Source organism: Malania oleifera, chromosome 2 (assembly GCF_029873635.1).
Source record: "Malania oleifera isolate guangnan ecotype guangnan chromosome 2, ASM2987363v1, whole genome shotgun sequence".
Lineage (NCBI taxonomy): Eukaryota > Viridiplantae > Streptophyta > Magnoliopsida > Santalales > Ximeniaceae > Malania > Malania oleifera.
The window spans coordinates 76,705,522-76,730,447 of NC_080418.1; the positions used below are offsets into that span (position 1 = coordinate 76,705,522).

Genomic DNA, 24,926 nt, shown 5'->3' on the forward strand with positions numbered 1-24,926 from the left:
TGTTCTGCCCGGAGACACACAGGTGGCCCTTTTCAGCCACCTCACGCCCGGTAGTCCTATTGCCCATCGCCCTTGTCCGACTGGATGCTCCAATCAATCTAAGTTAGATTGTTCCGCACGAGGGAGTGGGTTTTCTTTCTACTATGACATGCGCAACAAGAAGTTGTTGATAAGAAATAATAATATAAAATTTAAGTGAGAACCATTGTAACAACGTAGCTGGCTTCTGTGAATGTGTTAGCTTTACTTGCCTCCCTTTGATAAATACATGCTACATCTATGGTGAGACGTGTTAGTTGCGTGTGAACTAATTGGGTGTGTTTGAACCATAATGGTAGTTTTCTGTGTTACTCTGGCCTATTTTCAGGCTTGTTATTGGCTTCTACTTAGATTTGTATTTGTGATGATTGAGAATTTTGCTCATATCGTGGTGAAATCACGATATCTTTTTGGTTGACTAGTTAAGAAGAGTGCTTAAACTATGTCAATGGCTCTTCATAAGGTGTGAAGTGTTTCATGCTTGTGATTAAGTTGGTACCATAGAGCTTGGTCATTCTTATACAACAAAAAAATAAAGAAAAAAAAAAAAAACCAAAAAAAAGAAAAATACAATAAAAAAAAAAAAAATTCAAAAAATCAATAAAAAACATGAACACCACAAACCAGACAGAAAAAAACTCAGCCTAAAAAACAAACGTAACCAAGAGAAAAAAAGAAAAAAACGTCAAAAGAAAAAACAAAAAAAGAAAACAAAAAAAAAAATAGTTAAACAAGAAGAAAAAAGAAATCAAAAAAATAAGAATGAAGAGTAAAACCCATTATTTGGGGTAACAAAAAAAAAAAAAAAAGAAGAAAAAAGCTGTAATAACTAAAAGTATACAAAGATACAAAACTACAATAACGAAAATCGCAAAACAAAAAAATACACAGAAAAAAATCAACACAAAAAAACAATAACAAAAAAAAAAAATAAAAAAATAAAAAAATAAATAAAAAAATAGAATGGAAAAAGAAAATATAAAAAAAAAGATAAAAAAAAAAAAAATGTAATAAAAAAAATAAAAAACAAAAAAAAATAACAAAAAAAAAAATAAAGATCTAAAAAACAGAATACGAAAAAGCTAGACAACATTATCAAAAATAGAACAAAAAAAAAAAAATAACACACCCAAAAACTCGCCCCCATTATAAAACCTAAAAACCACAGTGAAAACGGGAATAATAGAAACACCCCACTAAAGAACTCCACTCCAACGACGCGACACACAAACCCTCAACCCCCCCAAAAACAAGTCTCGACCCAACCGCCACCTCCGGATAGACGGGAGCCCAACAAAGCACACACCCCACACACCCACCGGCCCCCCTACCCCCCGTCAGATAGCCCCCCCACCTCACCCACTCAACCGCCCCCAGGACTGATCGTTACCGCTTCTCTCCCACGTCGCACCGCCCTCCACCCCTGTTCCCCCACCCCCTGCGGTCCCCCGCGCCCGCGGGCACTCCCGGAGCCGCCCCCCCAGCCGTACCTCCCCGAAAAAAAAAAAAAAAGAATAAAAATAAATTTGGTTGCCTTCGTATTATGTTAAAGCATTGATAAAGAGACCATGCTCTCTACTATTAAGAGAATTGATGCATTAAAGTCATAGGTTGAGACAACCAAAAATGTGGTTGTGGAGATGGCTAAACTTGTTAAAGGTGTTGGCGTCTTGGAGAGATCACAAAAACATCTATCTTTTGTGGAATCGTCATAGGACTCTTGCGCCGTGGTAAAGCTTTACAGATTTGGATGAGTGAGCTCACCGGCAAGATGAACCTTGATGGTTCATACTAGTGGGAATCTCAACTCTATAGTGGTGGAGTATGGATGAACTAGGGTGTGACAAACCCAAGTGTATGGGGGTGGCTCGTGATCCCAAGGAGTTGGAGAACTTATTTGACATGGAGCAAAATGATTTGGAGAACTTCTTATGACATGGAGCAATACTTCCGTGCGGTGAGGACCGACTTAGAGGAGGCAAAAGTATCCATGGTGACAATATACTTGAGTGGTGATGCTAAGTTGTGATGGCGTACCACGTATGGTGAGATTTAGAATAGACAGTGTGTTATTGATAGTTGGGCAAACTTGAAGAGAGAGTTCAATGCCCAATTCTTTCTTGAAAATGTTGACTACAATGCTCGAGCAAATTGCAAGATCTTAAGTATATTGGTACAATGAGAGGTTATGTGAAACAATTCTCTGCTTTGATGTTAGATATCCAAGATATCTTAGAAAATTCAAGCTACTCTATTTCTTCGAGGGATTGAATCGTGGGTGAGGGTTGAACTTCATCAACAATGAGTGCAAGACATGCCTACTGCACAAGATGTTGTGAAACACTTAAGTGACTATGTTGGAGAGAGTTCCACCATATCCAAGGAGAGTTGCATGTTGGATGGAAACAAAGGAAAGTATTTCAAGAGAGGCAAATCCAAAAGTGGTGGAGCCAACACGTAGGCATCAACTTCAATGGAAGATTCATTGTCTCACAAAGTTGTTGATTGTCCTTACAAGTCATTACTTTATGTCTTACAAACTTCCATATGCACAAGGGGTTACAAGGACAAGATGAAAATGAGGAAGAAACCCTCAGTATGGTTGCAATGCGGTTACTCAATGCATTGGAGAGGTAGACGAAAGAATCTTAAGTTGCCTAGGCTAAAAGGTTAATGTTTGTAGATCTGTGGATCAATGGGAAAAGCACCCTTGCTATAGTGAATATAACTTGTCTCACAGGTAGAAGTGCAAGATTCAACTTGAACTTGGAAAAAGATTCATGACACATGAAAGCAGTTAACTTTGTAGCTCAATCAACTCTGGGTGTAGCCAGGCAAGTGACTGTCAAGCTTGGACAATGGATAGGACATGTGAATTTCCCAACAATGTAAATGGATTATTTTTAAGTGATAATTGGAATGGAATTCTTAAGGGAGACAAAGGTGGTTTTGATGTCATTTTTTTGTTCATTTTCTCCTTGGTGCAAGCTATTGTGAAAAAGGAGATGGCGAGAAGTTGCTTTCAACCATGCAACCCAAGAAGAGATTGAGAAGGGGTGTGCGGATATTTCTTGCCACATTGGTTGTAAAAAAGAAGTAGGCCAAGAGCCAGAAACTACTACTATCCAAGAAAAATGTGTCGGATGAATACAAAGTATTGATGCCAGATAAGCTATCTGTTGGCTTTACAAGACTTAAAATCTTGTTTTGATGATAACAACCAGAGGAACTTAACATATTTGGTTAAGTGATTATTCAGGACTCAAGTATTCAAGATCAAGTGACTCAAAAGTGATTATGATCAATATCAATTGCTTGACAAGAGTGTTTAAAAGCTCGAACTTAATGCAACAAGATTTTAAGCTAAAGTCTATTGAAGCTTAAAGTCAAGTCAAATATAAAGAATCAAAGCAAATACATGAAGACATTGAAGAGCAAAACAAATACATGAAGACTTAGAGCTTAGAAAGTTATAGTCTTGAAAGAGTCTCATGTAAGTACTTCAAACGATTTCAATATGAATATATAAAGCTCTTAGGTGAAATACTTAGACCTAGATACCTTTTAAAATACTTGGAAAATATTTTTATAAGGTCAAAGTTTTTTAAAAAGGTTAAAATTATTTTTGGAATGAAAAGCACCAAAACAAGATTTCCCAAATTCTATTATTTTTTCTATATCCGCATTGATGTGCATTTTTCTCTATCAAACACTCCTTAGCTTAAAAACTGTTTAACTTTAAAGTTGTGGGGTTTTCTCTTAGCTTTCTGTTGATACCAATAACATCTAATTTTAAGTTGTATAGAAATCATTATGACCAAAATAAAGGGGGGTCAAAGCTGTCAGGTGGCTGACCCGTGTCTGTTCAGGCGACTGACAAGTAGATAGAACCTGGTCAGGTGATTGACCCTATACTGTGTTGCAAAAATACACCGAATTAAAGGCTCAGGCAACTGACCCAACCCCTCAAGCGTCCGACCTTCAATTTTTCAAATTTAAAACAACGAGGGAATGTTTCCAAAAAAGATTTCTTGGGCTCCAAACTCTTTCAATACTTGGGAAACACTCCAAGCAACTTGGGCAACACGAAAATATACTTTTTAACTCTATAAATACATGTTGATTTCAAGAATTAAAATAACCTAACAAGAAAATCAATCTCAATTCTCATATTTTAAAAGCTCTCTCATTGAATACTCTTGCTCATTCTCTTACTGAGATTTTGCTGATTTAAAGGCCACTGTTCTTGTGTTCTTAATTGAGTTTTGCAATCTAAGAAAGAACCTTGGTGATATCTTCTTGAGCTTCATCTTTCTATATTGTGATTTTGATTGAAGTATATATAGATTTCTATTGTACTAATCTACTCTTTTGAGAGTGTTATTGTACACGAAATTGTTTCTTGTTTGTCTTGTAATTTTCGATGCTTCAAGCTTGGTTGAATCGTTGTACTGAGCGTGAGGTATCGCTTGGAGAGGGGGCTCCACCCTAATTGAAGGAGGGATTGTAATGGTTTGCTTCGCCCATAAAGAAGCGTTATAGTGGAATCCTTAGATGATCTTGTCTAAGGCGAGGACGTAGGCGGGTATAGCCGAACCTTGTAAAAGCTCAGTCTCACTCCCTACCCTTACTCTTTAAATTTGTGCATATATATATATAAATTGCATGGTTGTGTATCTGAGTGCAGGAAGTTGAAATATTGAGATTGAGAAAACTTTTAATTTAAGGAAGTACGTTGATTGATCTTTTGCGGAAACCTTAAAGGGAGTACGTTGATTAATCATTTGTGGAAACTTTGGTTAAAAGGAAGTGCATAAAATCCATAAATACAGGGCTTTTATCAAACTCTACGCTGAGTTATACAAACGCTGAATCAAGGAAGTACTGTTGAAACTTATATATTGGTTAAATAACTTGTTGATTGGTTGATTGATTGGCATTGTTGAAAGTATCTCATTAAGAATCATTGGCTTGCGTTGATATTAAAAATCAAATCATTCTTGTGTGTTTGCTAAGTTTACAAAAGGTTGTGAATTTGTAAAAAGATTTAAAAGAAACTTTTAAAAACCCAATGTACCCCCCCCCCCTCTTGGGACTACACCTTAGTTTTCACTATCGTACCACTTGCTTCCACGATGAGATGGACCATGAGATTGTTTTGTTACTAGGGGTGAAGCCTCCTACCAAAGGGCCAATATTGGATAACTGCTAGAATTAGTACAGTTAAGGAAGTGACTTGAGGAGTTATTGGAAGCGGCCAAGAAAGTTATATCCAAATGTGTGTGGACTATCACATGCTTAACAAAGTGATTGTGCACAACAAGTATACCATTTCACTGAGTGCTAATTCGTTTGATAAGCTATGTTATGCCAAGTACTTCACCAAACTTAATTTGCGATTAGGGTACTATTAGGTGAGGATAGTAGATGGTGATGAGCCAAAGAACTACTTGCATGACATGGTACTAGGCATATAGATTCTTAGTGATGCCCTTCAGGTTGGCAAATGTAGGAGCACGTTAAGGGGAACCTTGTCAGAGATCCAACTGCCCAAAATCTCATGAAGTTGGTGGAAGAGGGCATAGTGCACCAGTAATGGATAGAGGATGGATTGTTGTTAACATATGGCAATTGGATCTTTGTGCCTCAAGCTAGTGCCTTGAGGAACATACTATTGAGAAAGTGTCATGACACCATGTGGGTAGGCCACCCAGATGGCATCGGACTTTGGTATTGTTGAAGCAGAGGTACTACTGGTACTGGCTACACATGCATGATAAGGTTGAGTATACCCGAGGTTGTTTCATCTTCGAGCAAGACATGGTCGAGTGGAAGAAGATTGTAGGATTGTTGGAGCCTCTTCAAATGCCAATGAGATTGTGGGAGAGTGTCTCACTTGACTTCATCACCAACCTTTTGAGAGTTAGGGACATAGGGCCTAAACTTGTGGTTATAGGCAGGTTTTCAAAGTGCGGTACCTTTATACTCGCACCAAAGTACTATTTGGCATAGGAGATAATCCACATGTTTGAAGTATTGGGATATTTCCTAAGACATTGTTAGTGATTGAGACAAAAGATTCACATGAAACTTGTGGAAAGAATTTTTCGAATCGTTGGTTCACAACTTTATATCTCATTGAGCTACCATTTGCAGACATATGGATATAAGGAGAGACTCAACGAGCTACTAAAGGAGTACCTACTTCGTCACTGCTAATCAGAAGAATTGGATGTAGCTACTCGACGTGGCTCACAAAACCAAAACCAAAACCAAACCGAAATGTTCACTTCACTGATTTTTTTGAACCAAACTGAACTGACTAACATAAAACTAATCGATTTTGGTTGGCTTTGGTTCGGTTGGTTTCACCAATTTTTGTCGGTTTCGTTACACCCCTAGTGCTTTGCCCTCTTATGAAACATTGGGTTGCTAGCAATATAAAATTATAAATTGCACCTTGATTGTTACGATGCATATGGCTTCATTACCAACAATCCCATCTTTGACATGAGATTTCAACTATATAAGCTCACACATAGTATGAGCTCTAGCTCGATATTTTTCTTCAACACTAAATCTTTTCATAGTAGTTTGTTTCTTGCCATGCTAGGTAACAAGATTTCCCCTACAAATTAGTAGACTTTCAATCATCAATAGAGGCAGCTCAATTTACATAAGAGCTAGTGCATATTTTGGTTCGTTGCAGTTTCTTTACACCCTTTTTAGCTTTATTTATCAAGCCTTTGCTAGGAGAGCCTTTGAGATATTGAAGAATACTACAAACAACATCCTTATGTGGCTGTTTGAGATTTTTCATAAATTGACTCAAACACCCCCCCAAGCCCCCAAAACAAAGGATATGTCAAGCCTAATGACAAGAAAACCGCCTTGCAAACCAACTGCCTATATCAATGTTTGTCTTCGAAGTCTTGTGTATTAGGAGTCATAGGTGTATGAATTGATTTATCTCATAACGGACTATGCTGAAATCCTGAGTATCTGTGGGAATAGTGAGTAAATTAGGAAAGTGGGTAAAAGTAGAAGATTGTATATTATTTTGTAGGGAGATTGTTTCCTTGTTTAGAATATTTGATTTTATTATATATTGTAAGATTGGGATGTACATAATTTAGATTTCAAGAAATACATAAATTGAATTCCGTTTACATGGTATCAGAGCTAGGGTTTCTCAACCTTAGCTAACTATGGCTAGCGGCACTTTCAACAATAGAGGGTTGACCTCTTCTGAAAATATTGACTGCGACTCAGAGGCCACATCCGTTGGGGGTTCGAATGGGCTAGACAACACAGCCTTTCCACTCTCAGTGGAAAAATTAAACAGAATTTTTTTTTTGAGTGGGCTCAATCCATAAAATTCGTGATTGAAGGCAGGAAAAGGGAGGCTAGGTTATCTTACTGGCGAACGGAGAAAATCAGACTCTACTGATGTTGTAGCCTTACAAAAATGGAGGTCCGAAAACTCCATGGTCATCACTTAGCTCGTCAACTCGATGTAGCCGTCAATCGGGAAAATCTACTTGTTCTTGCCAACGGCAAAGGACGTCTGGGATGCCGTTCGTGAGACATATTCCGACGTTGAGAGTTACTCGCAGATCTTCGAGATCAAGACCCGATTGTGGCAAATGAGGCAAGGTGAGAGAGGCGTTACTGAGTATTTCATGGAGATGACTCATCTCTGGCAGGAGCTCGATCTGAGCATTGAAGAGGAATGGGAGTGCTTCGGCGACAATGCATGATACAAAAAACGACTCGAAAACGAAAGGGTCTTCGAGTTCTTGGCTAGCCTCAACTGAGATCTGGACTACGTACGGGGAAGAATCCTTCGTCAACGACCTCTGCCATCAGCCTGAGAGGTGTTCGCCGAAGTAAGGCGGGAGGAGAGCCGACGACGTGTGATGCTGAGGTCACAGGCGAATCGTTTCGCGCCTGAAATACCAGCCCTAAATTCGAATGGGCCTGACGTCTCGGCCTTAACTTCAAAAAGCCCTACGGGATCTAGGCAAAAGTCAGAAAGAGGAAAATTATGGTGTGAGCACTATCGTAAGCTAGGTCATTCAAAGCATACCTACTGGGAGATTCATGGAAAGCCTGTAGACTAGAGGTTGAGACAATATCAAAAAAATCGTGGCTATCAGGCTACTACTAATACTTGAACTGAAAGGTCACAAGGTGAGAAAAGCAATAATACCACTCCAAGTGGTGTATTCAGTCCTGAGCAGTTGGATCAGTTATATAAATGTTTTCCTCAATTCAAACATCGGGTCAGTCTTCCACTGGTTCTTTAGCTCACCGAGGTAATTTTTTGTTAGCCCTAAATACTATATCCCATTACAAATCACCATGGATAATTGACTTGGGTGCATCTGATTATATGACTGATTCTTATCAATTGTTCTTATCCTATTCACCATATGCTGGAAAATGAAAGTTAAAATTGTAGATGGATCTCTCTCTCCAGTTGCCGACAAAGGAAGTATTCGCATATCTGTTTCTGTAACTTTAAAATCTGTCCTACATGTCCCCAAGTTATCATGCAACTTGTTATCCATTAGCTAGTTAACAAAAGAGTTGGAATTGGTGTATTCCCAAGAGGGGGGTTGAATTGAAATTTTAAAACTTTTGCCTAGGTTAAACCAGATATCAGTAATCCACAGCCTAGGGGTCTTTCTAAGCATATACCAATTATGCAGATAAAAGTAATATGCGGAAATTAAATCATGCACAACATTCACAATATATTGAATGTAACATACATGTGCAGAAATATAAAGTAGTGGAAATTAACAGTAAACACACTATTTGTTATCGGGGTTCAGCCAATACTGCCTACGTCTCTGCCTCAGCTTGCAAGTCCGAGAATTCCACTAATGTTCACTTAACGGGTGGAGCGGCACCGGATACAATACCATGTCAAATTACTAGGGCCGACCTCAACCTTTACAACTGATCCTTATGGGCTAGATCAACACCCCCTCAGGCCACGCTTGGAATACAACAATGAATTCAAAATTGCGTACAATTCAAGTGCTTCTCAATTAAGCAAATATGTACCAATACGCACAAACAATAATTGATGCACTCACAGATAATAGTATTTATGCTCAAGTGAGATCTTGAAAATTTAATTCAAGATAATATATTCAACGAGTGAATATTCAAGGTTACCTCAAAGCCCTAATCAAGTATCACACAAATGTTTTATCAAATATAATCACAACATATACTTAGGGTTTAAGATTGCAAAAGATTTACTAAATAAAATATGCAAGCTCTCAAGTCTTGCAATTTAAATGCAAAGACTAGGAAGCTAAAAACAAGTTATTCCCAATCAAATATTTATATACGAAATATTATGGGAATAAACAATCAAGCAAAACTCTTAGAAAGATTTTTCAAATATGTATGAATATGAGAGAGTAATGCCAAGGAAATGATTTGAAATATGCACACAATAAAACAATCAAATCTTCCTACACCTTGCAATTGATTTGCAAGTGAGGAGAATTAGAAAAATAAACTCTTTATTTCAAAATGATATTTGCTAATAAGTATGTAAGAGAGTGAAAAATTTGCTTGGAATATTGAGCATATAGCAAAAGAGGTATAAAAGATTTGAGAGAATTTTTCTTAATTACTTTTGCTAATCTAGTTACTAATCAAGGCAAATGAGGGGGTATATATAGATATCTCTCAAATTTTGACCCTTGGGGACCTATTGGGAATTTTGAGAAAGTCTAGTTAAAAATTAACCCCAATTACCGTAGTTAAAAATATGGCAACCCGAGAGTTTCGGTCGACTATATTTTAAGTTCGGTTGACCCAATTGCCAAGTTCAGTCGACCGAGGCACTTTTGAACTAAAGATATAGTCGACTGAATTAAGGAGATTTTGAAAGCGTTTGAGGTTTGGTCGACTATATTTTAAGTTTGGTTTGCTATTCATATGATTTGGTCGACTCAATCAAAAATGAACTAGAAGTTCGGTCGGCTAGACAGTTGGGTGTTAGACACGAGCCAGTTCGGTCGACTGTGTAAGATGTATTCAAAACCGTTCGGTCGGCTGAACCTTGGTCAAATTGTTGACCCCTGTGTAGTGGTTCGATCGACTGAGCTGAATATAACCTGCTATGTTCGGTCGACCGAGCCCCTTTCAAATTTTATTTTAGGTTCAGATTATTGCTAGAGTTTGCCCCTGATACGCATGGTATGATTTGTAGGATAGAGGGGATTTGTGCAAGTGATGTGAAGGGACCTAGGGTCGATCTAAGGTTTAGGCATTTTAATTTAACCTAAAAATCTGGCGTCAGACGACCTACTATGATTGTTGAGCTTTTAGTCCTATCATGCATGTGATGTAGATATTACAAACCATATAAATATTACTGACCCCAAAGAATAAATGCAAATACAATAAAAAGAGAGGTCTTCAATCTTTTGCTACTTTAGATGCCATATATGAATATGACGGGAGTATGCGCTCTTTAAGGTCTTCCTGGCATCCACTTCATATTCATGTGCGTGTTCTGAAAGATTAACCCATTCAAGTACTTAGACACACACATTAGTAACATACGCTTTGTCATTATCAAAACCAGGGATTGGACTCAAAAAGTCAACAAAAAGACTCCAATTGCTCTGCTAAATTTGTTTCATCTCACTGTATTTTCTAGGACATATCATCGGGGAAGACGATTGGCAATGCTAAGGCGTATGAGGGACTCTACTACTTTGAGGAGGCAAGAACGAGTGAACAATGTAATATTGCAATTTGTGATTCTGCATCTATTTCTAGAGAGAGTGAACTTTTATTATGGCACTTTAGAATGGGTCACCCAAATTTTCAATATTTAAGACGTTTATTTCCTTCTATTTGTTCAAATAAAACGTCTTATGATTTTCAATGTGAAGTGTGTGAGCTTGCAAAACACCAACGTACTTCTTTCCCAACATCCATATACTAACCATCCCGCCCATTTACTATGATTCACAGTGATTTGTGGGGGCCCTCACGATCCCCCAATCGCACCCATACGAAGTGGTTTGTTACTTTTATTGATGATCATACTCATATTTGTTGGGTTTACTTGTTGAAAGATAAAACTGAAGTCCGTTCCATTTTGTCAGTTTTCACTCCATGATTCAAACACAATTCCAAATTGGCATTCAAATTTTACGTACTGATAATGATACAAAATATTTTAATGATATTCTAGGAAATTATCTTCAAGAAAATGGCATTATTCACTAGAGTTCTTGTGTGGATACCCCTCAACAAAATGGGGTCGCTGAATGAAAAAACATACATATACTTGAAGTAGCTCGGACATTGATGTTCACTACAAATATGAAAAACTATTTTTGGGGAGATGCTATCTTAACAGCTACACATCTCATTAATCGAATGCCGAGTCGAGTTCTTTCCTTTGCCACTCCTCTCCAAAAATTCTAGGAACATTTTCCTACCTCTCGACTCCACTCCAATCTCCCTCTGAAAATCTTTGGATGTACTGCATTTGTTCATGTTCATGCTCATAATCAGGATAAATTGGAACCTTGTGCCGTTAAATGCGTCTTTATTGGTTACTCTCCTACCCAAAAAGGCTACAAATGTTATGACCCTGTCTCAAAAAAAATTTTTGTTAGCCTTGATGTCACGTTCTTTGAAACCACTCCTTATTTCCAAAAGCCCTCTCTGCAGGGGGAGAAGTGGAGTGAAGATCAGTTCTTTGATTTCTTTACTTTTGACTCATTGCCATCTACTGCGTCTTCCATTGCTTCATTCCCTGACTCATCTACTGTGTCTCCCATTGCTTCATTCCCTGACCCATTTTACTGAGTCTCCCATTACATCATTTCCTGACCTGTCATACACAAAAGATCACTTAACCTCAGTGGGAGATGCAGAAAAGCAAAATGACATAGAAATACTTGTTTATTCAAGAAAGTCGAACAAGGGAGAATCACCTACCTGAGGCACCAAGAGCATTGGAACTGGTGATAGCTTCGAGCAACCACAAGTCTACGCCCAATCCCAATTTGGTAATAGATAGTCATGAGCTCCCTTTTGATAAGCTTGTACCTGATGACATCAATTTACCCATTGCAGTCAGAAAACAAACCAGGTCGTGTACTCAATATCCTTGGTCTAAATACATGTCTTATAAAAGCTTGTCTATAGGATATCGTGCTTTTACTTCTATCCTTTACAGGATGAAAATTCCAAAGAATATTCAGGAAGCTGTGGAAATTCTTGAATGGAGGGAGGTTGTCATGGAGGAAATGTGGACCCTGGAGAAAAATGGAACTTGGGATGTAATGAATTTGCCGAGAGGAAAGAAGCCAGTTGGTTGTATATGGGTCTTCACAGTGAAATATAAAGCTGATGGGACAGTTGAACGATATAAAGCCAGACTTGTTACAAAAGGATTTACACAGACTTATGGCATTGACTACACGAAGACATTTGCACCAGTGGCAAACTTGAATACACTTTGGGTCCTTTTGTCCTTGGCCACCAACTTAGATTAGCCACTACAACAATTTGACATTAAGAATGCATTTCTAAATGACAAGTTAGAAGAAAAAGTCTACATGACGATACCACTAGGTTTCAGTAAGAAAGGTGAAGAAAACAGAGTATGTAAACTCAAGAAGTCCTTGTGTGGACTCGAGCAATCTCCCAGAGCTTGGTTCGACAGATTTGCAAAAGTAATAAAGAACCAAGGATATTGACAAGGGCAATCAGATCACACTCTATTCTTCCAATAGTCTGAAAGTGGTAAGAGAATGATTCTGATAGTATATGTTGATGATATAATCCTATCTGGGGATGATACAGTAGAGATGGAAAGATTAAAGAAAGTCCTAGCAACTGAGTTTGAAGTTAAAGACTTGGGACAAATGAGGTATTTCTTGGGCATGGAAGTTGCTAGATCAAAAAAGGGTATTAATGTCTCTCAGTGAAAGTATATCACTAAGCTCCTAACCGAAACTGGAATGCTTGGATGCAAACCTAGTGAAACCCCAATTGAAGCAGTAAAGAGGCTCGAAGACTACGGAATACCAGTTGAAAAGGAGAGGTATCATAGATTGGTTGGTAAGCTAATCTACCTATCACATACCAGTCCCAATATTGCATTTGCGGTAAGTGTGGTAAGCCAACACATGCATTCACCAGAAAAGGCTCATCTAGATGTTGTCTACAAGATCCTTAGATATCCCAAGGGCTCTCTAGGCAAAGGACTCTTCTTCAAGAAATGTGAAAGCAAGGAAGTAGAAATTTTTACAAATGCTGATTGGGCAGGATCAGTGGAAGATAGAAGGTCTACCACCAGATATTGCACATTCGTATGGGGAAATTTGGTAGCTTGGAGAAGCAAAAAACAAAATGTAGTGGCTCGAAGTAGTGCTGAAGCTGAATTTAGGGCAGTTGCTCAAGGAATATGTGAAGGACTGTGGTTACGGAAACTCTTGGAAGAGCTACAGATTCCGATGAAATTTCCTATCAAACTCTATTGTGACAACAAAGCGGCCATCAGTATCTCTCTCAATCCAATTCAACATGACAGGACTAAACATGTGGAAGTGGACCGACATTTTATCAAAGAGAAGGTTGAAGAAGGAACCATCTGTATGACTTATGTACCTACCAAGGAACAAACTGCAGATATCTTTACTAAAGGGTTAGCACGACAAAACTTTGATGGTCTCATTAGCAAGTTGGAGATGATTAATATCTATGATCCAACTTAAGGGGGAGTGTTGAAATCCCGAGTATCCGTGGGAATAGTGAGTAAATTAGGAAAGTGGGTAAAAGTAAAAGATTGTATATTATTCTATAGGGAGATTGTTTCCTTGTTTAGAATATTTGATTGTATTATATATTGTAAGATTGGGATGTACATAATTTAGATTTCAACAAATACAGAAATTGAATTCCGTTTACAGACTACTCTCACTTAGCAAGTCAAAGGTACATTTTTGCTTAGGTAGATTCGGCTCGTTATTACATAGTGTACAATCTCAATGCCAAGAAAGTGATGCAGAGTACCCAAGTCCTTGGCTTGAAAATTTTCTTGTAGTGATTGCTTGATATATGTAATTCCTTTCCCTTTGGTCACCCTACTATAGGGCCAATCAGATGATGTTGGCTGTAGATCCGTGATGTTATCCTGCATCATCCTGCTATAGGACCAACTGGATGGTGCCTCTAAATTTAGTAGAATTAGAAGCCGCTTGATAACTTTTTGGAAGTGAATTACATATGGTCCCGTAGAACATCATTTCTTTTGGAAGAAACATGATGTAAGCATGTGACTGTGGATTACCACACCCTCAACAAAGTTACTATCCCAATTGTTGATTTGTTTGATCAACTAAGTCATGCCAAGTATTTCACCAAACTTGGTTTGCGGTCAAGCTACCATCAAATGAAGATACGGTGATGTGCAAAAAGACTACTTGCATGATGCGGTATGTGGCTTATGAGTTCTTGGTGATGCCCAACGGGTTAACTTAGGTGTCTCATGACTGCCTCGACAAGTTTGTCTTGATATAACTTGACAACATTGCTTTCTGCAATTCTACTATGGAAGAACATCAAGAGCTTTTAGGTGTTGAATGGTTGATGGAGAACAACTTGTATACGAAGAAGGAGAAATGCTCTTTTCTCATAAAAGTATCAAGTTCCTTGGCCATATGATAGAACAAGTTCTATATGGAGAAGGTGAGATCTATTCAAGATTAGAAGATCTTGGTTGACAATCAAGGAATTGCGTGCTTTTTGGTCTCACCAATTACTACTGCAAATTTGTTGAGGGGTACTTGAAGGACTACCCCATTAACCAAATTGTCAAATAAATGCCATACATTGAACTAGATGCAGTTTTACTTATGAGCCTTTGACAACTTGAAAGAATTCATGATGAACGATCCTCTAGGTATAGACAAATGCATTCGACTATGGCCTTAGGCATCATGTTGCATTTGAGAGTTGTAAACTTAGTGAAGTTGATCCTCATTAACCAAATTGCTGAAGAATGGTCATAGTTGGTAGTAGAGTTCCAGGTAGCCTTTGACAGCTTGAAAGAAGCCATGATGAAAGATCCAATACTTGTTCTTCCTCTTCTAGATACCATGAAGTCCTTTATGGTATTGAAAATTGCATTTGACTATGCTCTTAGTGGGGCCTTGCCATAGGATGGCTATTCTTTTGTGTATGAGAGTGTTAAGTCTTCGATTGTGTTGGCGTTAATTGCTTGGGTTGAAATTCACAATGAAGATGGATAACTCGATTCACTGCCATTTCTTTACGCAACTAAGTTGCCCCCCGGATGGGCTTGTTGGCAATAATTCATAGTAGAATTTGATATCTTCTTTTGAGCACAATTTGGGGAGTTTAGCATCGAAAGATCTCTAGGATAAGGTGAGTGTTCATCAATCTTTGTATAACTCTCAAGCAATTGTAAACATGTTTAATTTACTTGCTTTTTTCGCTAAAACACACGTTGCCTATGGAGGTGTGATTGATGAATTTTGCTGCTTTACTATTTACCACATGACTTCGTGTTTACCTTAATGCATACTTTGCATTTGGTGCTTGTGAACCCATATGTGTGGTGAGCCTACAGTTTACTTTCAGCTGACTACTTAAGCTTGTCTGCTACGATTAGTGCCACATGGCCCTTCACATGCTGTGAAGTATTTGGCACGTGACACATGCCTTGCTGAATCATTTTGGATGATACGAATGATTGACATTTTTAATTGATGTTATGTTGCAGCACATATGTTTTTTGCTAGTCTAATATCATGTTCATAGACCATTGCTTCAATTTATTTTAAAAATTTTTTATTTATTCAATATAAATTTGAATATCTTTTTGGTATGATTTGACCATATCCACTTAAAAACAATTCAGCACTGCCAAAGAGTAGAGTTTTGACTGACCAAAATTTCAACCAAAATTTTGGCTTGGCAGCACAGCAGAAATTTAATACCATGATTCTAGTATTTCAACCTGTATCATATTTTACAAATCTTTTGATTTACTTATATTATTGGTTCAATGCCTGTGTCCATATTGAATCTAATTTTTAATATTTTTTTTGGGTGATTAATGCTTTTCCCCCTAGAACTATGAACTATATTGGTGGCAACTTGTGTGACTGATGTTTAGGCATGCCAGGACATGCTGCTACTAAGACAGACACTGATACTTAAAAAACCTCAGTTACTAGAAAAGGGAGAGTGCGTGTGGCATGAGAAACAGTAGCTGGAAGTAATATTGGGGGAAACCAGAGGTTAGGCTGTGCGGTTTGTAACTGACTGTATACTAGGCACATTAATGGAGGAGCTTTGCAAGAATGAAGGGAATGTTTTAAAGTCGTGGGAATTTACACTGTACGTTAGGCCTTTGAAAAGCTTGTTAAGGAATGCTACTGAATCATTTGGAGAAGGGTGGGGAAAATATAATAGAAGATGTGCATTGTGGGTTTTAGTGGTATTCAAGCATTTTTTGGGAAATTTCCTTCACATTTAATACATTCCAAAAATTTCTTATTGGTTCCAGACAATTAGGAATTGATTTCTCTTATAATTCCTCAAGAATGCTTGGATTTTATGGGGAAAAGATAAAATCTACTCTGCTACTGAATCATTTGGAGAAGGGTGGGGAAAATATAATAGAAGATGTGCATTGTGGGTTTTAGTGGTATTCAAGCATTTTTTGAGAAATTTCCTTCACATTTAATACATTCCAAAAATTTCTTATTGGTTCCAGACAATTAGGAAATGATTTCTCTTAGAATTCCTCAAGAATGCTTGGATTTTATGGGGAAAAGATAAAATCTACTCTGAATGATGGAGGTGATAATTGCATCAGTATCTCATTGCTCTATAAATACTAAAATTGTACACATTGGAGAGCTCAATATAGAAGCTTTTGTCCTTCTGATCCATTTTAAAATTTTATGAGACATTGAAATTTATTCTCCTGTTAGATTTCACTATTAAAAATTTCAATAGGGGAAGAGTGTGAATGCAGCATTGAATTAATCAGCTGTTCTGTTCTTCAATATTTGCTTTATTGTGCAGAAAAGATGGGAATCAATTCAACAGTACAATTGCCCCTTCACCTCCTCCCACATCCCAATCAATGCTACCGCCTGCACCGCCACTTTCTGGAGCACCATCTTCTGTGCAAACGCCTGGGAGACAGGCTGATGAACCATCTGCATCTGAGGAATCAAATTCTAAAGGAAAAAGAAGTTTTTTTACTGCGAAAAGAATAGTATGGATATCAATTGCAGGGGTGTTGTTATTTATTATTCTGGCATTAGGGCTTGTGCTATTCATGCCAAGGTGTTGTAGACAACGGCAAGAAGCTGAGAGATATACCAAGCGACATGAAACTGGTGCATATAATGGAAGCAGGGGGAATCCCATGGACAGGGGGTCCTTGGTCCAGTTAGGCAATGAAATCGATAAAGGTAGTTAGTTTCTTCTGCAGATTTCATACATATTATCTTACTTTAATCTTGAATGCATTACTGAATAACTGTGGACAGGTGCAAAAGAGGCAGTTGTAACACCAAGGGAGGAGCATCAAAGAGAGACTAGGAGAGTGGGTGCAATTCCAAAGCTGCAGAATGACCAATCTATAAACATTCAAAGAGCAGACACAATATCAAGGGAGGAGGATCATGAGATAGATATGAGCAGTTTCGATATGCTGTTGATGCCTCCCCCTCCACCTCCCCCACCACCTCCGCCACCTCCTCCACCACCTCCTGTTGAAAAGATTATTGCTAAGCCAATGGCACCCACTGAAGTAACCACAGTGAAGGCTTCTACCAAAACTCCAAACCCTGCAACTTCTGTGAAGTTTTTCTCCATTGCATCGCTTCAGCAATACACAAACAGTTTTTCTCAAGAAAATCTTATTGGAAGTGGCATGCTGGGAAGTGTGTATAGGGCACAGCTTGCTGATGGAAAGGTATGAATTTTTTTTTTTTTAAAGGACAGCATGAATTGATTAATCAAATATTGGAGTCGAGCTTTAATTAATCAATTCTAGCTCCAATTCGAATTTAGTCTTAATTGATTAAGTTCAAATATTGGGTTGAATTCATTTAGTTATTCAAATTCAATGTTAGTCTAGGAGATATTGAGATCAAAAGCTTGCAAGATTGGCTCTATTTTTATCACTGTTGTCATTGTTATAGTAGTGATATTATTAGTGCTAGTATAGTACTTGATAAATTTCATTTTGGATCGTTTAAAACCACTCATTCAGAATTGCTTTTCGGAAAAACTGCTGAATCTAATAAGTTATAATAATAAGTGCGGATTTGGAAAAGTATTGAAAGTTATAAGTGGTGGTTGTGTTTAAAATAATTGGTATTTGAATACTTAGTACTATATGATTATTTTTAAACATATTTTAAATTACATATATTAATATTTTTTAATTAACAATTTCATTAATAATTATTTTAATTATTTATAATTAAAATTTAAATATTTTCCATTAAAAACTAATATAAGATTATTATTTTTAATTAATAGTAATCTTGTTATTAATGTATATTTATGATATATTACCATCATATTAAATTATTATAAAAATAATAGACTAATTAAATTAAAAAAATTTAATTTATTTAATGTTAATTTAAATTAAAAAAGAGTTTTTGTTCAATCCAAAATTGAATTATAATAACTAGTATGTTATAATACATAGTAAAATAATATATAGTTATTTTAAAATAAACTTTAAATAAAAATATTAATATTTTTATAATTGGAAATTTAAATGATAATTATATTAATTTTCTAATTAAAATTTTAAAATTTTCTATCAACTAAATAATATAATATTATTATTTAGTAATTGACAATAATCTTGTTATCAATGTATACTTATAACATGATTTTATAACATGATTATCACATTAATTTATGTTAAAAATAGTATTAATACCTAAATTAAAATTTTTAGTTTATATAAGGTTAATTTAAATTTATAGATGGTTCTTTTTATTCATTCCAGAATTTAATTATATTTTATTAATAGCTAATAGGTTACAATGCATAATGAAATAATATATTGTTAATTTTTAATTAAGAATTTAATTAATAATTATGTTAACTGCTATTTTTAATTAATATTTAAATATTTTTATAAATTAAAAATAATATAATATAATTTCTGACTAACAATAATCTTGTTCTTAATTTATATTTATAACATATGATTATCATATGAATTTATGTTAAAATAATATTATTAATTAAATTAGTATTTTAATATTAATTTAATTATTAAATGGCTTTTTTCATTCCAGAATTGAATTATTTTTCATTTATAATTAATATATTATAATACATGATAAAATAGTATATGATTATCTTCTAATGTATTTTTTAAATTATAAAATAGCCACTAAATTTTCTTATATTTACAAAATTGACCTCACCTATGAACAAAGCCACTTATAAGTGGCCTAAAAACTATTTTAGATTACTTCTCAAAATTCACTTAAATGGTTTTCAAAAAAGTGGTTATGGAAAAACACTTTTCGTAGTAAGTGTTTGTTGTAGTACAATTCAAACGCTACTTTTTTTCGGAAGTACTTATTTTAAGTGATACGCTTATTTTTTAAGTGCTCCCAAATGGGGGCTAAGTGAGAAGAGAAAGGAGTGTTAGTGGACAATGGCTGATGAGGCATCCACCTAAACAAAACAAAGCAAGCCAAAGAAATATCATTGATAAAAATAATAAAGCAATTTAATCCCTCAAAATAACAAGTAATGAGATTCTTCTAAAGATTCCATGTGCCAGAAACCATGAAGCCAAGAAAAAGAAAAATACTTTTTAGATAAAGAAAAAATTTATTTGAAAGGGAATGGAGTACGACAAAAGAAAACAAAGACTAGAGAGAGAAGCATTTTCCAACAAGCCCCGATGGAAACAACAAATGAAATGAAAAGAAAGAAAAACTACAAGACAGCTCTAGTGAAGCGAGGCAACCTAGTCTTTCTTCCAGTGTTTTCTACAAAAACATTCTAGGAAAACCATTTGTAGAATAGCAAAGCATGCAAGAAAAAAAACTCTGCTCCAAACCAAATAATGAGATGTCGCAACACCTTTAAAAATTCCGGCATTCCTCTCTAGCCAAATACACCCACATTAGCAAGAATCATGCATGTAGACAAAGCTTTCCTTCCATTGCCCCTTTCAAAACCTCTAAAATTAATAGCATAAAAAGCATCCATAGTGATGGGAAATCCTAATTTTCACAGAGAACTCCAATCAACTGATTCCAAATAATCCATGCAATAAGGCAATGTTATAATAGATGTGAAAAAGTCTTCCCACTCCTGAAGAATCAGACAAATAAATTCGGTGGCAGAACCTTATTTGGTTTTCACTTTTGACGCAGGTCATTAGTATTGATTTTACTAAGGATCACATTCCAAGCATCATTTAAGGAACTTTAGCTATACAAATATAAAAATAGAAGAAGTAAGCATTAACATTAGGATCATGAATCAAGTGAAGAAGAAAGATTGCAAGAAAAGTCCCCATTGAAATTTAGAAATCTCTCCGTGCAATCCTTGTTTACTTCCCCCCAATACATGACTAACCAGGTGACATTCTAGATTTGGCAAGGAGAATAGAGACAACTTGAGGCCGCATAGGCAAGTATTCCCCTAACAACTAGCGAACTCCCTAGTCAGCGAGATAGAGCAAGCTAGGAATAGCCCCAAGAGGCCAGAACATTAGCTCAAGCAGTGGGCACTCGCACTTGGCTGGCAGAACATCTGAGAAGTCTAATTAGGCAAGGACAACCAATCTAAAGGGAAAGACAATGAGCAAGCCTAACCTGTAATGCATGAGAAAGAATTTGGGCGAGTGAGACGAAGGTCAGGTCAAGACATGCATTGCCCTTGCCCAGATGTACAAGGGGACACCTTGCCCATGATTGGAACTGGCCAAAAAGCTAACGCTGTGCGCATTCCAAATAATACTAACTTCAGGAAAGGAAAGGAAAGCAAAATCCAACTGCAATAAGGTGCCAACATTAAAGGAGATTCTATTTGTGCTAAAAAAATCTGTAGTTTGTTTGGCAAATCAAGATTTGCTATGTTTTGGGCACAATCTGGGGATTACATGTAATTTTGAGTTTGATAGGGAGGGGCATAAATGTACATAGTTTCTATCTTGTGAAGGACTTCTCAACACCTTAATTCAAGTAGCCTTGTACTAATATGTTTGGCCATAGTGCCACGTTACCTCTCTCTCTCTCTCTCTCTCTCTCTCTCTTATTTTCCACTAACTCCGATCTATTTCTCCTATCCTCTTCTTACCCCTTCTAATCTGAATCTGTTTACCTTCCTATTTTCTCCCTCTTTTCTACGAACTTCTACAATTTCTATGACTCTAACCTCCTTTTTCTCTGGGTATCCCTTATTCTATACGGATTTTTTCCTTATACCTTTGACGGGGGCTGGCATAATGATCCAATTTCCATCAAAATTCACTATCACCATAAAAAATCATCCCCAACCAACATATTAATGGTGTTTGGCACCCATTTGTTGCAAATAGAACCAAATTCTTGTCTCTCCCCAAGTATGAAAAGAATCAAGCTCTTTTAACTTAAAGGACAAGATCATTTGTATCCTTCTCATTTAAGTTTCCAACAAAGTGAAAATTCAAAGGCCATCCTAGTCCTACGGAAAAAAAAGAAAATGAGAGATCAGAGTATCATGAATAGATAATTGGGTAATAAAGGGTTAGATCCAATTAAGATTGCTGGGTGGTCCATTATAGGGAATAAAAAAAATAGTTTTTTAAACACCATGTGATAAATGCAGTCAATGAGACTTGAACCCAGGACCTCCTAGTAATCAGCTCTGATATCATGTTAGCTTACCATCTTACCTAAAAAATTAAGCTGTTGGGTTGTGGGCCAACAATGTATATCTAGCTTTAACGATAGTGTTAGTAGTCAAGACTGAACAATAAGGTTTGAAAGCAAGCTGGAATTCATGTCGTCCTACATTCCTGCTAGAGCTTCTTCGCAGTTGGAGAAGGAAAGTCCAATCATATCTCAATTGCTGGTGAAGGATAATGATCCAGTGGTTTTTGAAAGGCAGGATTTGATTAAGGACAGAATGGTCCCTGCAACTCTGGTTATTTGGTTGATGGTTTTGAGTTGGGAACTTGGGAGAGGTCAGTGGTTGTTATGGGAGGCTGTCCCACCAAGCAACCTTTGATGAATGGTGTTTGGGGGTTACTAAGGTGCAAGAGGTTTGTGTGGAAGATATTCAGGTGAAAAATTGATAAGGTGGGGGGAAAATCTTGTGGGAAGGGTAACGGCTCTGATAAGGGTGCAGGTAGTAAGTAGTATGAATTATTCTTGTTGGATAGCGGAATGGTGGTTGTTAAAAATGAAAAGATTTTTGAAAAGAAACAAAGTAAATTTGATCCGATGATTACAAAATCTTTAAGATGAATGCTAAAGAAAATTTGTGTATTGCGGAATCTTCTAATGTCTGGATCATTATTTCAGATGAGAAGGTTAGTAAGGATGATTATCAAGGAGAAAAAAAATGGGGTGATGTGTTAGATAATGAGAATGATGTCACCAATAGGTTGGTCTGTGATGGCGTCATGACGTTTTATTATTGAATAAGGTTCAAGAGTTACTTGGGGATATATCTTAGGTGCTTACCATCTCTGTCCCCCGCTGTAGTTTGTATCACATGGATTAAAGCCGGTTCTTCTTCTTTCAAGCCTATCTTGAATGTTGGGGTCTTGCTTGATAAATTTGCAAACTCGGTCCAAGTGGATTGCACCAATCCTTGCATTGCTTCCTTGATCTTCTTAACTCTTGACCTTGTGATTGGCCCATCTAGAACTTGCAATGGATCCTTTAATGGTGCTTGTTGATTCTCATCAAGTCTCATTTCTTGAATTGCGCTGACAATGATTCTTGGATAGAGTAGAGATTGTGACCCTCTTCTTCTATTGATGCCACTAGGTAACATTCATTGTTGGGTTGAATATGGGAACATTCCAAATTTTGGTTGGCCTGATAGCTCTCAAAATCTGAATCTTCTTCGTCCGAAGAGTCTAATAGACCCGTCTGTTCACTTTGCTGGAAAGCAAAGATGGAGTCTTTATTTTGCTGATCATCCATAGAGAAAACAGATTCAATGTCGTCGTTTGAATCCCAATATGAGATTTTATGCAGGATCTGAGCAGGAGAAAAAAGAGAGAAAAAAGGTTAACATGAGAGAGAGAGAGAGAGAGAGAGAGAGAGAGGGAGAGAGACTGCATCAGAAGTAATAATGTGTCACCACCATCTTCATCATTGAGAGAGAAGGCCAACCACTTTTGGAAACTACCAGAATTGAAGTAAGCAGCAGTATATTGCAGAAGAAATAAATAGAGAAGAAACTGCATCAGAGGTAACGCTGTGCCACCGCCATCTTCGTCATCAAGAGAGAGAGCGTGAGAAGAAATTGTATCATTCAGAAGTAATAGTGCATCACACCATCTTCGCATCAAGAGAGAAGCCCAACCACTGTTGGCTACTAACGGAATTGAGGTAAGCAGCAGTATAATGCAGGATAAATAAGCCAAAAAAATAGATAGAAAAAAAAAGAAACTGCATCTTAGGTAACACTGCGCCACCACCATTTTGTCATCAAGAGAGAAGCCCAAACACCCTCGCTGAACCCCAATAATCTACTGGGAAGTGTGGAATCTGCTTTCCCTTCAATTAGAGGCCATGATGAGAGCACTATCATCGTAGATGCCTTGCCCAAAATATTGCTGCACCACAAACTGCCTGCTGCACATCTCCAACATTGTAGATTCATGACTCTTCCATCTTTCGTCTATTAAGAATTCCACTTGTGATGATGAGAATCAATAAGCATCATTAAAGGATTCATTGCATGTTCCAGTTGTGATGAGAATCAACAAGCATCATTAAAGGATCCATTGCATGTTCCAGTTGGGCCTATCACTAGAGCGAGATCCAAGAAAATCAAAGAAGCACTTGATGGGCTGATTTAAGATATTTGGGCTTATTCAAAAACGAGGCACTCCAAGCTTGACTCAAAGAAAGATGAAGGCGTAATAAACTTAATCTAAGTTTTTGATGGAGCTGATCTTGCTTAATTAGGCGTAATTTCCTTAGCAATTAATTGGCCGATTGACTTTTTAGACAAATTAGTTGGTTGATTGACTTTCCAGACAACCAATTAATTGACCGATTGACTTTTCAGGAAAATTGGTTGGCCGACTGACTTTCCAGACAAATTAGTTGGCTGATATACTTAACTATTTTGTAGTCTTTTCTTCAGCCATGCTTTATAAATAGCATGCACTCATTGTAATGAAGGACAACATTGAAAAAAATGTGAGGTTTTGTTTCTTCTATTGGTTCTTTAGAGAACTTATGAACTTATCAAGGGATTCTTCCTTGTGACGTTCAAATTTTATACCTTCAGTTCGTGATTCAATCATAATCATTGGGTCGAAGTTTGTTAATTTATACCTTCGGTTCATGATTAAGTTATAATCATTGGGTCAGGGTTTGTAATTTTATACCTTCTATTCACGTTTCATTTATAAACGTTGGGTTTGCGTTTTTTATTAAAAATCTGAATTTTAGATTTCTTTGGCGAGTATTCCAATATTGTTTGTTGGGTCTCAATGCGTTTCGATTGAGGTTCGCATCACAAAACCTCACATTTTTATTCAGTGTATTCTTTCATTACAATGAGTACATGCTATTTACAAAGCATGGCTGAAGAAAAGACTACAAAATAGGTTAGTAAAT

General features: G+C 36.7%; 1 protein-coding gene across 6 annotated transcripts in view; it reads left to right on the forward strand.

The window, feature by feature from the left end:
* LOC131149453 (protein STRUBBELIG-RECEPTOR FAMILY 3-like) overlaps nucleotides 1–24,926 on the forward strand; it is a 62,893-nt gene that overhangs the window by 17,340 nt on the left and 20,627 nt on the right. For all 6 annotated transcript variants that reach the window (XM_058099896.1, XM_058099898.1, XM_058099897.1 and 3 more), the window contains 2 exons: nucleotides 17,158–17,552; nucleotides 17,631–18,058. In XM_058099896.1, coding sequence (XP_057955879.1) covers nucleotides 17,158–17,552; nucleotides 17,631–18,058 — 823 coding nt within the window. The remainder of the gene's footprint in view (nucleotides 1–17,157; nucleotides 17,553–17,630; nucleotides 18,059–24,926) is intronic.